The following is a 16,747-nucleotide window of genomic DNA, read 5'->3' on the forward strand; positions in this document are numbered from 1 at the left end:
GGTGTTGGGTATGCGATGTTGGGCCAATGTTGGTCCATTGTAGTAAATGTTGGCATGAAACATGACCATTATATGTTGGGCATTTGATGTTGGCCCAACGTAGGTCCAACCAAGTAGATGTTGGCTTAAAACAAAGACACTGTGTGTTGGGATGTAATGTTGGCCCAACATAGGGCCAACCAAGTAATGTTGACATGAAACACATGAAATGTGTGTTGGGCATGTAATGTTGGTCCAATGTTGGCCCAACGTAGTAAATTTTGATTATAATGAGGTATTGATATGGCTTTCAACGTTAGCCCAGAGTTGGTTCAACGGAGTGAATATTGGGAAGAAAACAACTTTCATTAACATACATGTTGGTGATCTGTTAATTAGTTACACATATTAAATTTGTATCTTTTAGAACCAATTAAGCTTCTTTCAATAGAGACATCTCATCTTTCGTTAAAATATTATGAACAAGGGATTATCTAATGGCCCATTTATTAATAATTTACAGTGTATGTGTTAATAAAAACGAAAAATTATTCCAGAACTTAATTTATGAAAATAAGATTTTTATTACTGATTTATGTTTGTAATTTGTGTCCGAGACCATTGCAAATACATGTAGAAGTTTTAATTATTCTGCACAGTATATAATTTTGTAGATTCTATATTTAGCATCATGGAACTTAAAGTGCTGAATTTTAGAGCTCCAAATAATTAGGTCAGTGGTGAAATCCACTGGCTCAGCAGGTGACTGGCCGGTTTCCTAGGAAACAGGCATCCTAATCAGCTCTGTTTCGTAAACTCGGAGTGGTCACATCTTATCACTTGCAACACTTGAACAAAGCATATACATGTGCGTGTCCGTTTTGAATCGCAAGAAAGAGAAAATGGATTGTTTTAGCCCTTGAAATGTAAGTATAGTCGTTTTAGGTGTGATTGATAGAATTTTATCTCTGTGAAAGTTTTAACTTGAGCATAGTTTGTAAAATTAAACAAGTTATTCAGGAACTGCAATTTTCAAAAATATGCATGTATATTTACTAGTAATCTGGTTAAGTTATGACTTATAAGTAGTAAGTGACATCATTTATGAACGGATTAAACTGATATATATTTTTTTTATATCATTTATAGCATCTGGTAGGGAGAAAACCATTTGTGTTACAAGACCATTGATGTTTGGAATTTAATGGACAGTGAGTGATTTATCTCAATTATCAGTGTGAGAGACATAGATTTTACAGACAAAGAAACAATAACATGCACAGGAAAAAAGGAATGAATGGTTCAGAAGTAATATGGGCAGGAGAGCATTCCAAAGTTTCACAAATTAGAACACTGGGACTCTTATTCTAGAGGAATATTATAAAGTGACTGAAGTGATATGGTATAGACTTAAGAAAACATTGAATTACCTTCATTTCCGTCTGTTGATTTCATTCCATAGGAGTGACAAAAAAATAAAACAGCTGTTTGTGGAACAAGCTAATTTATCATGCAGGATTTATTCAATCAATTGTGTTTTACTCGAAATTATAGAAATAAAAAGGTTACAGGAATTCATTTTGTTGAACTAAAACATGCCAACTTGTTTATAGAACGTAGGGCCAACGTTGGTCCAACATTTATTCTTAGCTTTAAAAAACATTGAACCAACATTGGGCCAACAGGAAGTTAAACGTTGGGCCATTGTTGGGCCAATGCCAGATAACCAACCATCGAATGTTGGCCCAACGTCGAGCCAGCTTGTTGGTTGAACGTAGGGCCGATGAGCAAGATGATGTTGGGCCAACGCATAAAACTGACAGTGGGCCAACGTAATTTTCACCGTTGGGCTTGCATTGGCCCAACGTAAGCTTGCTATCTGGGTTTTACTTGAAAAAGACGTTAATGGTAATCTAACATCCAAGCTTTATGATGAACGTGATGACTTTAACTTTTTAATCGTCAATTTTCCTTATTTATGCAGCAATATACCTTCATCACCTGCATACAGGGTTTATATCTATCAGTTGATTCGATACGGAAGAGCATGCTGTACGTATGTACAATTTCTAAAACGAGGTAAATTATTCGACAAACAAGTTGATGAGACAAGAATATTAGTAGTCTCGTTTAAAGTCATCATTTCGTAAATTCTATGATTGATACAATGACCTTGTCAGCAAATACAATTTATCATTGAGTCAAATGCTGACTGACGTTTTTCATACTAATTATTTAAAATAAATTCTATACGTTTCTCTGCAGTGTCCATTCAATTAACATGAGTGATAATCTTCATTTGAAACTAGTCTATCTCGACTTACTTTCGGGCTAAAAATAAACCTCGTCAATGACCTTTGATACACAGGAAGTGCCCGTTATTGCTGCTTATATCTTTTCGTCATTAATCACCAATTATTTGCTAAACCAAACAATTTTTAATTCATGACAACAAAAGACCGAAAGAAGTCTATGATGTAAATTTATTTAATAAGAAACGCAATTGTAATGTTTATTTTAATTAATTTTATTTGGGGTGTTGCTGCAGGCGCATGCGCAAAAAATAAACACATGGAAGTAAACATGTGCTAATCAGGCCTGACAATGACCGAAACGCTATTTTTCCAAGTTAACGCATTCTTGTGGCAGATTGTAGAGAGAGAAGCACATGCCTCGTCGGGTGCAAAGCTTTGACAAACACTTTTAAACCAGTTTTTGCATAATTTAGCTTGTAAACCAGCCTTCAATTGCAACATGGTGGGCGGGACTTCGTGGTAAAAGCAGATCCATGGTGCAGTGCGCTAGTGCACTACCACATATATCGCAGTAACTGGGTGCAATGGGTAAGTGTCATTTGATTATTTCTCAATAATATGAAGTATTAGTATTATGTTAATGTTTATCGAATAAATCACAAAGCCCCATTCCCCACACGCACCTGCACCTAGAACCTGTTATATGCATTCAAACAGCAAGTTAGAAAGTTTTGCATGGTGGTGTCACTTCTTCGTCGAGGTAATGTCATTTAAATATTTCTTAACAATAATTATGAAAAAATTGGAGAATTGGGTATAATTACAATATTTTTATGAAACAAATCACACAGACCCCCCCCCCCCCCCATGAAGCATGCAAACTGCAAAATTCAGGACATATTTTAGAAACTTTCAACCTTGAAGAAAATATAAACATGTCACCTGAGAAACGGAAGAATTTATCATGATTCTTCTTTTTTTTTTCGAAAAGTTTGTATGTGTAAATTCAGAAATTTTGGTGAAAAGATGTTGCAAGACTAGTGGGCGCTTTCCAAATATATACCCACAAGATGGTAGAGGATGCTGTGACTATCAAGTTGGTCTTCTCTGAGGAAGATGAGGAGATGTGCAAAGGTATTACAATTTTATAAAAAGTGATTGGTTTGTTGAAAACATTAATCTTCATAAATTATTTGCATATTTAACCATCTTTTACATCTAGATTGTGATTTAATTGTATACCTTATTTTAATGATTAATTTTAGTCAGAGCATCACCAAAATTAAACCCGAGCTGTGTCAGAAGGGACAAATATTAGTCTTTCTGAAGGCCTTCTTAATTGACGTTGAATACATGACTATTTAATTGCAGAAGGTAATTCATGTATATATTTCATCATTCTAATGAAGAGAGTCCTACATATTATCATCAATGGTATGCATTTTTGTCCAGCTAAATTTATTCTTAAAGATCATTTAGGGGCTTAGCTGTTCAAAAATGCTTTATGTACAAACATACTGGCATGGCTCTGGATTTTAGAGATATTAACTCCAGTAAGACTTTATGAATCTGCCAAGTAGTGGATAATTATTTTCTGTCACAATTTTTGTTTAAAGATATTTAAGGTTCCAAACAGCTATTCTGCACAGGGCTTAATAACCCTTGCGTCCTGAAAAAGGACCCTTTCCCAACTGAAATTTACTCTTTTTCCCAAAATTTAGGCAAAAATTCCCAAATGACAAGCAGAATAAATTTTTCGGTGCTTTTTATATGAGATTTTAACAACTCATGCAAATGGGAATATTGTATACTTAAACCAAGTATTATTCGCGTCACATTCTATCGTGTGTTACTTTCCTTGCCTTTTCTGTTAGTCCTAAAAAAATATGTTTGTTTAATATTACATGCCAATTAAATTAGGGTCAGTAGGTAGGAATTTCTTCTTTATTTTTTTTTTTTTATTTTTTTTTTTCATTTAAAAGTAAAGTAGAAACTAGAAATACAAAACTGTTTGCCGGAAAATCACCTTTGTTATTTTTTTTTTTAACAATGAACTATCATAAGCAGTAAAACAATCACTGTGAAAAAAAATTAGAATGCAGATCTAATTTAGATTTGGTCGGGTAACTGTAATCATATTTTTTTCTTATGCCTTCCAATTTGTTTTTGTTAATTGTGTAAGGTTGTCCATAAGGATCAGGAAAATATTATGATTTATGAAGTATACAATGTGATGGCAATGCATATTTGTTTTTATTTTTAAAGTATTTTCCCCATTATTCAAAAGCAGACTGTAAAATTAAAATTGCATTTTACATGCAGTTCTGTTTCCAAATATTACTAATTTTAAAATTGTATTGTCCTTTACTTCGGTATTATATTTGTTTACTGTTCATAACTTGTTTTTATAATATTACACTGATCTTTGAAACAATCTTTTTTAATGACTTTCAATTTGACAATTTGGTATTGATAAAATTTCCTTAAATTGTTAACAATATTTTGATGTTGCTTAACTAAGGTACTCTCCATTTTTTTCTTTTCTTTTCTTTTCTTTTTTTGTTGTTGTTGTTGTTGCTGTTGTTGTTGTTGTGCTCTGCTACCTACATTGTTGTTTCTTGTTTCACAATTCACAAGATAAACAAATTTAATGACATGGAATCATTTAGATTTTTTGTACAGAGATTTGCTACTTTACCAACAAATTATAAACGTGTAAATTTGTTAATGCATATGTGAAAAGTATATGTAACCATATAAAAGTTCAATAATTTTGAAATTTTTAATTTATCCTATGTCTTCCTCCTATTTGGATATCTTTAAAGTTCATGTTTGTGTCAGTTGCGAAGGGTAGACCCTGGTGTTTTATATTTGAAGGGATTTTATGTTGAAATCTAAGGCATGGAGTGGGGTCTAGAGGGTTTGAACCATCCAGCCCGGGAGTTTCTGATTTATGTAGAAAAGCAGATGCATTTGAAGGAAAGTGCCCCCCCCCCAAAAAAAAAAAAAAAAACAATCCCATTTTTTAAAATAATTATTTTTTGTGTTCTTTTTTCCAAAAAAAAAAAAAATTAAAAAAAAAAAAAAAAAAAAAACCAAGTCAGTTTTTAAGTGGGTATATTGATCCTTCAAGCACAAATCCTGGATATGTCCTTGTTCTCATGAGTCATGTTATCCAGAGCTTTCATCACTGAGTTGTGTATTTGTTTTTTCATAGGCCTATTTATAAATAATAATAATTAAAAAAGGACACATTCATCTTGTAAAGTTACATTAGAGAGTGGTCTACATAATGGGAAGCGATCATAGCAAAAATCAACAAATAAAAATAATCTATAACGAGTTATTATAACTTGTAAACATTACGCCATAGCCGATGCAATATCCCGTCAACACTGGGGCAGTCCCAACACCAGACCAACTCCAGACAAACAGCCTCGGCAATCACAGCTTTCTTCTACAATGCGTTTTTACAGATTATATAGAGAGGTGTACGTGGCAAAAATTTGGTTAATTGGTTTACAAGTCGCTAAGACCAAAATAAACTTATTGTAGCCAAACTAAATGAGCAGATCATTATAGCAATTATAAAGTGTCTCAATCCAATTCAATGTGGAAGCAACCTACACCAATGGCCAATATCTTTGACCATCTGTTAGTATAAAGGGTTGTTTAAGCGACCATTTGGTAGCAGGTCAACTCTTTTATAACAGATGGTAAGAAAAGAGTAAACCGCAACGGTGTGGATAACTATTTACATGCGCCTATCACATGCTACACATTACATCAAAGAGAACATTAGACAAGTGGTATATTGTTTCAGCTGGCCTCATAAAGACAACTGACTCAGCTATTCAACCTTGTTAAGATTCGAGGAAATATTCCTATTTAAGGGTAACTCGCTTAAACGTCATTCAAGTTAAGTACAACCTGTTTAAGATTCATTTAATAGCTTTTTTTTTTATCAAGTCTGTTTTATAAGGTATTCAAAACCTAACTGATTCGGAACATCCATTTCCATTGACCATTAAACGGATGTCCTGTCTAAAACAATATATAAATATCGACAAGTTCATTCAAGTGCCCTGGTACTTTTTTTGGAATCACTCTGACTCAAAAAAAACTTTTAATAGTATTTTCAAGTTCCCTTAACATACAGGGAATTTATCATCATTTATAGATTAATTCCCTGTATGTTAAGGGAACTTATCATCATTTATAGATAGCAAGCATGATGAATTTCATCTTTACCAACACGGCGGTAACTTATTTTGGCCCTATAGGTGTTCTCGCAAGAAGTCATACCTCATAGGCTCATGGCCTGTGGAAATCGCAGGCTTAGAGTAGTTAAATTTACGATTGTAATTGAATAATACAAATGCTCTGGCTACGCACATTTATTCGTTGACAAGATAATAAGAATCGAACCATTAATATACATATCGGAAAACATAAAAGACAAGTAGTCAGTGAGAAATTTATTTGAAGATGTTATCCACACCTGTTTAGAGCTCGGTACTGTCATGCCTGGGTTGAATTTCTAAACCTTGCAGAATTATTCCCCCTTTTTCTGGTACAAAAGTCAGGTACATTATGAAAAAAAAAAATCATATGTACTTGACTATTCCTTTTTCTAAATATATGTATGTTCTGTAATCCGAAGTGTTTAAATCATGCAGATCTTGGTTTTTATTTTAAAATGTTTAGGGTAGTAGAAGCTGTCCACATATAAACACTTTATTCAAATTGAGAAGGTGGGACTCATTTCAGTTAATATACATTCTTAACCCTACCCCTTGTGAGAATTCTTGGACAAAAATTTACAGCTTGCACAAATCATATGGGATTGATACTACAACAAAACTATTAACAGAATAAAGAAAAAATTTCGTTCGAATCCTCATCAAAAACAAAAAAAAAATCCCCTGGAAATATGTAATGTAATATCTTCAGAAATATCCAATATGCTGTAAGGGCATCAAGGCTGCCATGTGAAGTACATTCAATCTTCTAAACCCATTATACCTAGATTCAGCAGCAGACACAACATAGTTTTGGTCAACATCATTTTTAGCATTTTGGCTAGCAACAACTAATGATAAGTTAATTCATAAATAAAGAAAGTAATCAGGGTAAGTTTAAAATTGGTATCTTCATGACTATCTAGCTACATAAGTGGTTAATGCAATAAATCAGATTGATTATACATGGCGCTGGTCATTGGTGATTGAGTTGGGGTAGTGACCTTCACAAATATGAGGGACTGTCATTGGTGGCGGATGCTCTTGCATGCATGTGGCGTTAATGTCGACCCCACCTCAAATGGTCGAGTGCTGTTGTTAACTCGTATAATTCTTGTGACACAATTGGCACCCATAAAAAGAATTTCAACATTGAAATACTCTGGATATGTTAATGGAATATTGGCCCTTTGAACAATATTGTAATGATTTAACATTGATGACATTGTTAGTGGGATATTGGCCAATTGAACGATATTTTGTTTGACATTGCTAATATTGTTAATGGGATATTGGCCCATTGAACGATATTGTATTGATTTGACATTGCTAACATTGTTGTTTGGATATTGGCCCATTCATATGACATTGATAACGTTGTTAATGGGATATTTGCCGATTTACCCATATTGCGTGGCGTTGTGCATTCGTGAACTTTACCCAGTGCACAATTTAGCCCACTTAGGGTCGCGATTTTTCTTCTTGATTATTTAAAAGACGACCCTACGGCCAATCCCAAATTTGTCATAACATATGTCACCAAGACCAGATACGCCAAACTTTAAATAAATCTCTTTTATACTACAAAAGAGTTGTTTCAAAATAATATATAGGATAATAACCCCTATTCGAGCATCGTCTAGGATTATGGGATTTCATCTCAGTGAAACAGGTACATGGATACTTTTTTTTTTATATTACGTATGTGCCTTGAGGAATACTCCAGGTGGCGCTTACCAGATTCGTTTATTATATACGCTATAGTGACTATATATACCAAGGCCCCACAAATAAGTCTCTTCTTTTTAATCTAGAAGACGAATACATTTCTACCTCATATTCTCAAAAAAAGCTTTCTATAATCTTTTTTTTTTGTATCAATTTCCTTACATGATTTGCATAATGGTGATTTGTTTACACCCATGTTATATAATAGTTTTCCATGTGTTATAAATCTATGAATTAATTCATTATCAAAAGATTGCAAATAAGTTTCACTATATTGCATGAAAAGGAAATGGTAAAGATATTCTTCATATCTGATTCTGTAATACTCCTATCAAATGTTGTTTCCCATTTTCTGATACAAGTTGGTTGCTCAAACAAGTGTTCTATCATAGTCCAGTAATAGTCTTTGCATTGCATTTTAGAAATAGGACATATCTTATCATCTATAGAAAGAGTTAATGTATTTCTATTAAAATCAGTTTCTTGCTTTTCTCTTACTAATTTTCTCCATTTGTTTGGTATTGTCATTCGTAAAGACATGTAATCTAGGAAAGAAACATTTATTCCATAGAGCTTGACAATATCTTCATGACTTAAAAAGTCTTTGTTTTCACCAATAATGTCACTTACAAAAAGTATCCCACATTTGTACCATTTTTCCCAGAAGATGGATAAATTGTTAATCTTTATTTTATCATTAAACCATAAAATTTCCTTAAATATTTTAGGTTCAATACAAACATTATCATTAGTTCTAAATTCCTTCCAACAATTTAAAACATCCATATAAAATTTTGGTATATAAATGGTTATAATATCTATACAGCATTTTGATTGAAGTAGAGTTTGTAAATCTATATCTTCTAAATAAGCTTGAAAAATCAAGAACCATTTTGGTCGGTTATTGTTAAAACAATACATTCTCTTTATCCAATTTAGTCTAAGTGACTTAACCTGATATTCAAAGTTTGGAACTTTAAGTCCACCCTTGTTTATTTTTTGACAAGCTACAGTTGATTTAACTTTTGGTTTTTCACTATTCCATATAAAAGATGTTATTAATTTGTTTATTTCTTTTATAATCTCATTGGAAATGGGTAATACAGTTGCTTGATAAATAATTTTTGGAATTGCTAGTGTTTTTGTAATTAAAATCCTTCCTATCAGAGATAGGTGCCTCATTTTCCAGAGGTTGAGAGGTGTTTTAATGTCATCTAATTTGGAATTAAAATTTTTAACTAAACAGTCATATTCCCCATGTACACTAAACCAGATTCCAAGTGTAAAAAATAAACCATTGGACCATTTCACTGGTAAACTTCCTGGAGAAACATTCCTACAACTACCAATCCATATGGCTTCTGTTTTATTTAGATTGATCTTTAAACCAGAGCAATATTTAAAATTTTGGATGATTCTCAATACTTCAAATCCTGATTTTTCATCACTTAAGAAACAAGTAGTGTCATCTGCTAACTGACTGATTTTAAATTCTGTTTCACCGATTCTTATACCGTGAATACTTTTATTTGATCTTATTGCAATAGCCATTAATTCAACACATAAGATAAATAGATAAGGTGATAAAGGAAATCCTTGTCTAACGCCTCGAGAAATCTCGAAAAAGGAGGAGGAATACCCATTATTTTAATTAAACAACTTGTAATGCCTGAATATAGGGTACGTACCCATTGCCGTAACCCTGTACCGAACCCAAAAGTTTCTAATACTTTATCTAAATATATCCATTCAACTGTATCAAAAGCTTTTTCAGAATCAACTAATAAAATAAGTCCAGGAATATTTTTTAAACTTGTGTAATCAATAAGATCTGCAATAGTTCTTATATTTTCTCAGATATATATCTATTTTCAATGTTACCTGTTTGATCAGTATCGACTATATAAGGTAGAAGTTTTTTAATTCTTCTAGCAAGAACTTTTGCTAATATTTTATAATCAAAATTCAGTAAAGAAATTGGTCTCCAATTCTTTAATAAAGTGCGATCTTTGTCTTTTTTAGGTACAAGAGAAATGATTCCTTTTCTTTGATCTGAAGAAAGAGATAATTAATGAATGCTTTCATTTAAAGTATTTACCACTAGGTCTGCTGTTTCAGGCCAAAAGTACTTATAAAATTCAAATTGAAGTCCATCACTTCCTGGAGATTTATTTAATTTAAATTCTTTTAAGATATTTTCACATTCATCTTTACTTATTAAACCTTCACATGTTGCAGAATCTTCTTTAGTAAGTTTTGGAATATTTTCACAGTCCACAAAATAACTAATATGTTTTTGATAATTGTTTTTTTCTAAATTAGTTGAGTAGAGATTTTCAAAGAAACGTTCTTCTTCCTTGAGGATTTCATTTTTATCACATATAATTTTGTCATTAACTACTAACTTATTTATACACTTATTTCTGTAATTTCTTTTTTTCTAAAGACAAAAAGTATTTTGTAGATTTTTCTCCCTCTTCACACCATTTTGCTTGAGATCTCAATATTATGCCCCTTGTTTTTAAGTCTGTTAATGCATTTAGTTTTTCTTTTATTTCATTTTAGAAAGTCAAATTTTCTTCAGATGGATCAGCTGATAGTATTTCATTTTGTTTATCTAATTCTTTCAACAGTGTTTCTTCTTCCTGTCTACTTTTTCTTGCTTTTAATTTTGAATATTTAACAATAAATCCTCTAAGTTCACATTTAACTGTGTCCCATTTTAACTGGTGGTCATCTAAACCTTTATACTTCTCTTTTAAACAATTGATGAGTTCTTTTGTTTTCTTCACAAATTCCTCATCTCCTAATAATGACGAATTAAATTTCCAAATCCCAGGGCCTCTATTTTGATGGACTTCCCCATTAAGTGTTAAAGATATAACACTATGATCTGTTTTAATAGCAGGTTTTATATTTGACTTTGCATGAGGAGAGAGAAAACAAGGAATAATAAAAAAATATATTCTTGATAAAATTAAAGGGTTTTTACATAAATATGTGTAATAATTTTTATCTGGGTTTTGTTCTCTCCATATATCGGTTAAATTAAGATCTTCTAAAGCAGCTAGAATATTGTCTCTATAGTTGGATTTTCCTTCCGTAGTACCGCCTTTTTTATCTTGTAGTGGATTTAAAGTAATATATAAGTCTCACCCAATGATAAGATTTTCATAGCTATGTGGTTCTATGTAAGTCATTAACAAATTAAAGAACTCCACCTGGCAGTTTGGCTTATCCTTTGTTGGAGCATAAATATTTGTTAAGATAAAATTGGTTTCATCTATCATTAAATTGATTTGTAAAATTCTACCTTCATTATCTTGTCTTTTGTCTTTAATAACATAATCTATATTATGGGGAAAAAGAATAGCTACTCCCCTACTACTTGATTCACCATGGCTGAATTCTATATCAGAACCCCAATCCTTTGACCACTGACTTTCATTTTCTAAGACTGAATGTGTTTCTTGTAAATATATAAAACTATTCTTACAGGAATTTTTTAGCCACGTAAAAATACCAAGTCTTTTAATTTTTGAGCCGAGCCCTCTAACATTAAGTGAAATACACGATAATTCAAACGACATCAAAATTGAAAAAAATATTCTACATGTGATGTTGCTGTAATGCTACAACTGTAAGACAAACTAATACATTGTGTTGCAGAGCCAGGTATCATGAGAAAAGGAACAAAAAAAAGAAAGTGAAAATATTTACAAAAGGTAACAAAGAACATACCTTGAAGAGGTGATAGAAGACCAAAAAAAGCTATAGTCTTCCTTTCTTAGTCTAAATCGGAAGTTTACTTTTGTGTTGTAAAAGATAAAAACCTGTTCAACAGGGGTAACATCATCCGGAAAAAATTCCGATAGTTCAAAAGATATTACCGCATTACAAGCATTTGACAGAGCATAATAAAGAATGTCTATTTTGTCAGTGAAAAAAGAGTATGAATAATGCAGTGTACTGTTAATATCACTGCCTAACAATGAACTATTCTATGAATAAGGATTTAAAACATCGAGGGGGGGGGGGGTGGCATAATTATCTCATATCAAAGTAAAATAACAACCAATAAAGTGTAACTCCATAAAATATGAGTTTGTGGTTGAAAATTCTGAATAGTTAATTATTTAAGCAAACAACATATACATATATACATGTTCGTAGTACTGCATGATTTGAAGCGATTTAACTGATTAATTAATAAGAAAATACAGAGTCTATATGCAGATCATATACACACTCAATGACTAGTGTGTCGAAGAACCACGTCAGTCAGAAGATTTTCCAGAATTTCAAATCGACGACCGCCGATGTGCTTCGCTTGAAAGCGCGATATAACAACCGTCATATTTGTGACTTGTAAGTTCTGCATTATTTAGACTAATCTACGCCCTGCGCCGAACTCACCATCATCGTTGTATCCCTCGTGAGTTTGTCCGCTTGAATCTCGAAATCTGTAAACAAGTATGTTGTGATCAGCTTTGGCATGGGATTGATCACAGAATGTTTTCTTGTACATGTCGCGCACTTGGTTATAGCACTCCGTTGTTGCCCCCATCCCTCGGAAAATGTTCCCTCCTTCATTTGTTTCCAACTCCGTCACTTTAATCTTCTTAAGCGCCTCTCTTTCTGCTTGATCCATTCCTAGGATTTGTTCTGCTTTTGGTTTCTGTACTTTATCTCTATGTATACTTCCATTTGGGAATACAAGTTTCTCTCCCACAATGCGTGTCTTAACGTTAGCTTTCCAGTATTTGTTGTTTAATTCTAATAGTTTCTTTCGATTTTCTGACAATTGAATTGGAGTTTATGGTGTGATGAAGAATGTTGAATTGTGTTGCAAGGAAGAATTCTGGTCGATCGCCTCTGTTTGTTCTGTACGTTGATTTTTGTTCTCCTTCTGTGCCTGCAGGATCAAGTCCTTATCCGTAAATTTGTTGAGTCGCCCAGTGATGGTTCTTGGCTTCCCTTGTATTTTTTAACTGTTTCTGTGAATATTTGCGAAAGATGTATCTACTTTGAAATGCGTCTTGATAAGCTCTGGGATTTTAACAAATAGATTTTCGCCATCTTCTTCAGGGAGATTATGAATCAAAATATTTTGTTTCATTGATCTCGATTTGAGATCAATGATTTCATTCTGATTTTTAATTACTGTTCTCTCCAGATTAATCACTATGGATTTCAACATGTTGACGTCTTCTCTGAGCGATCTGTTCTCTTGTCTCAGCTGCTGAAGTTCATCCTCTCCATCTACCTGCTGCTCGGCTATTAATTTGATTCTATAATCGAACCCGTCTTCTTCCCACAAGTCTTTCTTGATATCGCTTATTTCCTCGGTGAGATTTCTGATCGTCCTAAGTGAGTCCGTTATTTCCCCGAGGCTAGCTTGAAGACTAGGGAGTGAATGCACGGCACTGACCAACTCAGGTGTGAATGGGTTACCTGTAATACTCGGTACAGAGAAAGTGTGTCCCTCTACGAGTGATTTCTGCTCACTGCGATTCCTATTTCTATTCATGTTTGTAAGAGTACCCAAAATATAAGCACACACGGGCTAAAAAAATTAGATTTCAACAATCCTCAAAACCAACTCCAGGAAAAGCGAACACTACATACACATTACACACACATACTGGAAGATATATTGGAAGATATATAGACTTTTTTTGATCCGAAGCCAGAGCTGAGAAAATCATGACCGGCCTAAGCTCTGTCACGTGACCATATGGTTTCTTGAAAGGCTACGATATTACAATAATCGCAATTTGGGTTCCTGGTAGATTAATTAAAGTGTTTGGGAAGGAGAAGTTCCATTAATGAATAGTTTTATTGAAAGATATTGACATTGACAATTGTACATTAATATCATTCGTTAAGCAAATACAAAACAGGAAAACTTATTTTCCTAACATCTCTAAATCTATTTTACTTTAATTTTTTTGTTATGTTTCTGAAATTCTTTCTAAATACCATAATCAAAAATACAATTAATCACGACCCCTGTTTAACTGGTTATGTTAATAACTTATTATTCCTCAATTTTCTTGGTTCGAAACCATGATAAGATATAGTTAGTATTGATGTTGTCGGAATCTTCTTTTGCATAGTAGTTCAAAATTCAGGAATATGAAAATTCCTTTATGAACATTTATGTTCCCTCATTAAATATATTGTTTATATAAGTATTCATTTCTTGGTAAGCTGTATCCCTTTCCGTGGAATCAATGGATGCGTAGTGGTGTTCTTCTTGTCCACCCGTCAAATCGTCATACATCTGTTCTCTATCCTTAGTAGACATTTTGTCATTAGTGCTAGGTTCCTTAACATTCTGTTGCAGACATCTTGTTCTTTTGAGATATATAACTATAGTCAGCGTACTGAGAAGTATTACTCCAAGAAGCGTTGAAATGACGGAGATGACGACCAAGGACGTTTTTGAAATCTCGTCTGAAGAGACAGTGGATTGTACCAAAATGTAGGTTATATCCATTATTTCCTGTCTGAAAAAAACACGTATAATTCATTCCTAGAAGTACCTCCCTTATGTTCTTGCTTCCTTTGTAGTATAAACTGAAATAAAAATGATATTCCATCTTTATTAAACATTGACAGCTGTTTAATTGATAGAGATTTATCAATATAATGTCCCTGATTATCGAGATGTTTAAATATGACCTCAAATTACCTATTAAGGGAGTTTTAAAAGATCCTGAAAAATGCTGTGTGCTTCTTTTGGATTTTGAGGAAATTGTATCATTAAAAGGGGCATATATTGAGTATAATATATCAATTAAACAAAGGGTACCTGCATTATATCTCCAAGAACAATTTTCAAAACAATGAACTGTTACTGAACAGAAAGCACTGTATATATATGACTTAAAGCCTAAAAAAACCCATTTTATCATTATGCAATGCTATGTAGAAATTCTGATATTTTCAAAAAAGAGCGGAACACGGCCTAGTCGACAACGTATTATCAATTAACATTAGTTACTTCCATTCATATGCTCACTTGATATATCCCAGTGAACTTGATATAAAAGATACCCCAGAGTCTGACACATCTCTTTCATATTTGGATATTTTACTAGAAAAAGACTTAATGGTAACCTAACAACAAAACTTTATGATAAACATGATGACTTCAACTATCCCATTGTCAACTTCCTTTTTTTATTCGATGTAGCAATATACCCTTGTCACCTGCAAATGGGGTTTATGCCTCCCAGCTGATTCGATATGCAAGAGCATGCTCAACGTATGAACAGTTTCTAAAACAAGGCAAGCTATTGCCAAACACATTGATGAAACAAGGATATCAACAGTCTCCTTTATAGTCATCATTCCGCAAGTTCTGTGGTCGATATAGTGGCCTTGTCAGCAAATACAACCTGTCATTAAGTCATTGTCATTAACCTGTCATTAAGTCAAATGCTAACTGACGTTTATCATAATATTTCTTAGGCCATTATTTAGACACTGAATTTCTACGGATTTTTTTTCGTTTGTCCGATCATTACAATGAGCACACGGCGGATGTTACCGGTCTACAGAGGATGCTTACTCATCCATGGCACCTGATCCCACCTCTTAATTTTGAGGTCCGTGTTTGCTCTGCTAAAAATTTGTATCGTTTCATTGGACCTTCGAGGCCGATTACTGCTCGTTATCTTCATATTTTATTCAAGTTTTTTTTCAAGTATAATGTCGGTTCTTAATACACATCAATGCCAAAATACATTTCAGCTAAAATGATAGCAAAAATCTCATTTTCAATATCAAAATTGACTGCACATTAAAGCAACAAAACGATCATTAACAATACTAGGAACTGTCCAAGCGTCATTGTACAGCTTATAACAGTCTTACTATAAAAACGTAGTTAAACACAAAACAATATATAAACGTTCTAATGCGCAGAAAAACATGTTTGAAAATGTTATATAACTAAAATTATGTCCAAATACTGTAAATGTATTATATTTAGCGTGTACGATATTTAGTGCAAACTGATTTTTGAACAAGTTAGCGTGGATTTGATTTAGCACATTTCTTCATGTTCTTCTTTATGTATATTTATGCAAGACAGTTTGCGTTGTACTTAAATTAGCGGAAGCTTTTTTTTCCACCAAAAGCGCTAAAAAGAATACACAGAGAAATAAAATACGTTTACAGTAATTTAATGTGACTTTTTTGTACTGTAATTAATTGGAACACATTAATAAATTTTTCTAAGTTTTTCCTCCATTATTACTTATAAAGTGTTAACGTTAAGCTTAATTTGGGGCAATATATTTACTATATTTGTCAAATTTGATGATAAAATTCATGACAGTTAGTTTAATATATAATTTAGGACCAGTATAAAACAGTTCACTGCACAAAATAACTTAACAAAACGGTAAATACTTCGAAAGAGAAAGAGAAAAATCCATCATTTTTTTTCTTTAAAAAAATTAACAAAACGGTAAATACTTCGAAAGAGAAAGAGAAAAATCCATCATTTTTTTTCTTTAAAAAAATTACGCT

At 32.7% G+C, this 16,747-nt stretch overlaps 2 protein-coding genes across 2 annotated transcripts in view; both read right to left on the bottom strand.

The window, feature by feature from the left end:
• LOC133189221 (protein draper-like) overlaps positions 1–16,747 on the bottom strand; it is a 133,483-nt gene that overhangs the window by 106,333 nt on the left and 10,403 nt on the right. The window lies entirely within an intron of this gene.
• Positions 7,184–13,733, bottom strand: LOC133189225 (uncharacterized). Its single transcript, XM_061324626.1, has 3 exons — positions 13,196–13,733; positions 12,620–13,000; positions 7,184–7,326 (listed from the first exon to the last, which is right to left on the bottom strand). The coding sequence occupies exons 1-3, from the start codon at positions 13,731–13,733 to the stop codon at positions 7,184–7,186; spliced, it is 1,062 nt and encodes a 353-aa protein (XP_061180610.1).

The sequence above is a fragment of the Saccostrea echinata genome, unplaced genomic scaffold (genome assembly GCF_033153115.1).
Source record: "Saccostrea echinata isolate AGI-Se365-2 ecotype Australia unplaced genomic scaffold, CSIRO_AGI_Sech_v1 ptg000017l, whole genome shotgun sequence".
In the NCBI taxonomy this organism is placed as follows: domain Eukaryota; kingdom Metazoa; phylum Mollusca; class Bivalvia; order Ostreida; family Ostreidae; genus Saccostrea; species Saccostrea echinata.

Bases quoted from the DNA above. Each gene is read 5' to 3' on its own strand.
- LOC133189225 (XM_061324626.1), bottom strand. From the start codon at position 13,733: ATGAATAGAAATAGGAATCGCAGTGAGCAGAAATCACTCGTAGAGGGA. The intron at 13,001-13,195 runs GTTAAAAAATAC...TTCAATTGTCAG, and splicing joins CGCAAATATTCACAGAAACA to AAAATCGAAAGAAACTATTA. The intron at 7,327-12,619 runs GTGAGTTCGGCG...ACTTATCATTAG, and splicing joins CGAGGGATACAACGATGATG to TTGTTGCTAGCCAAAATGCT.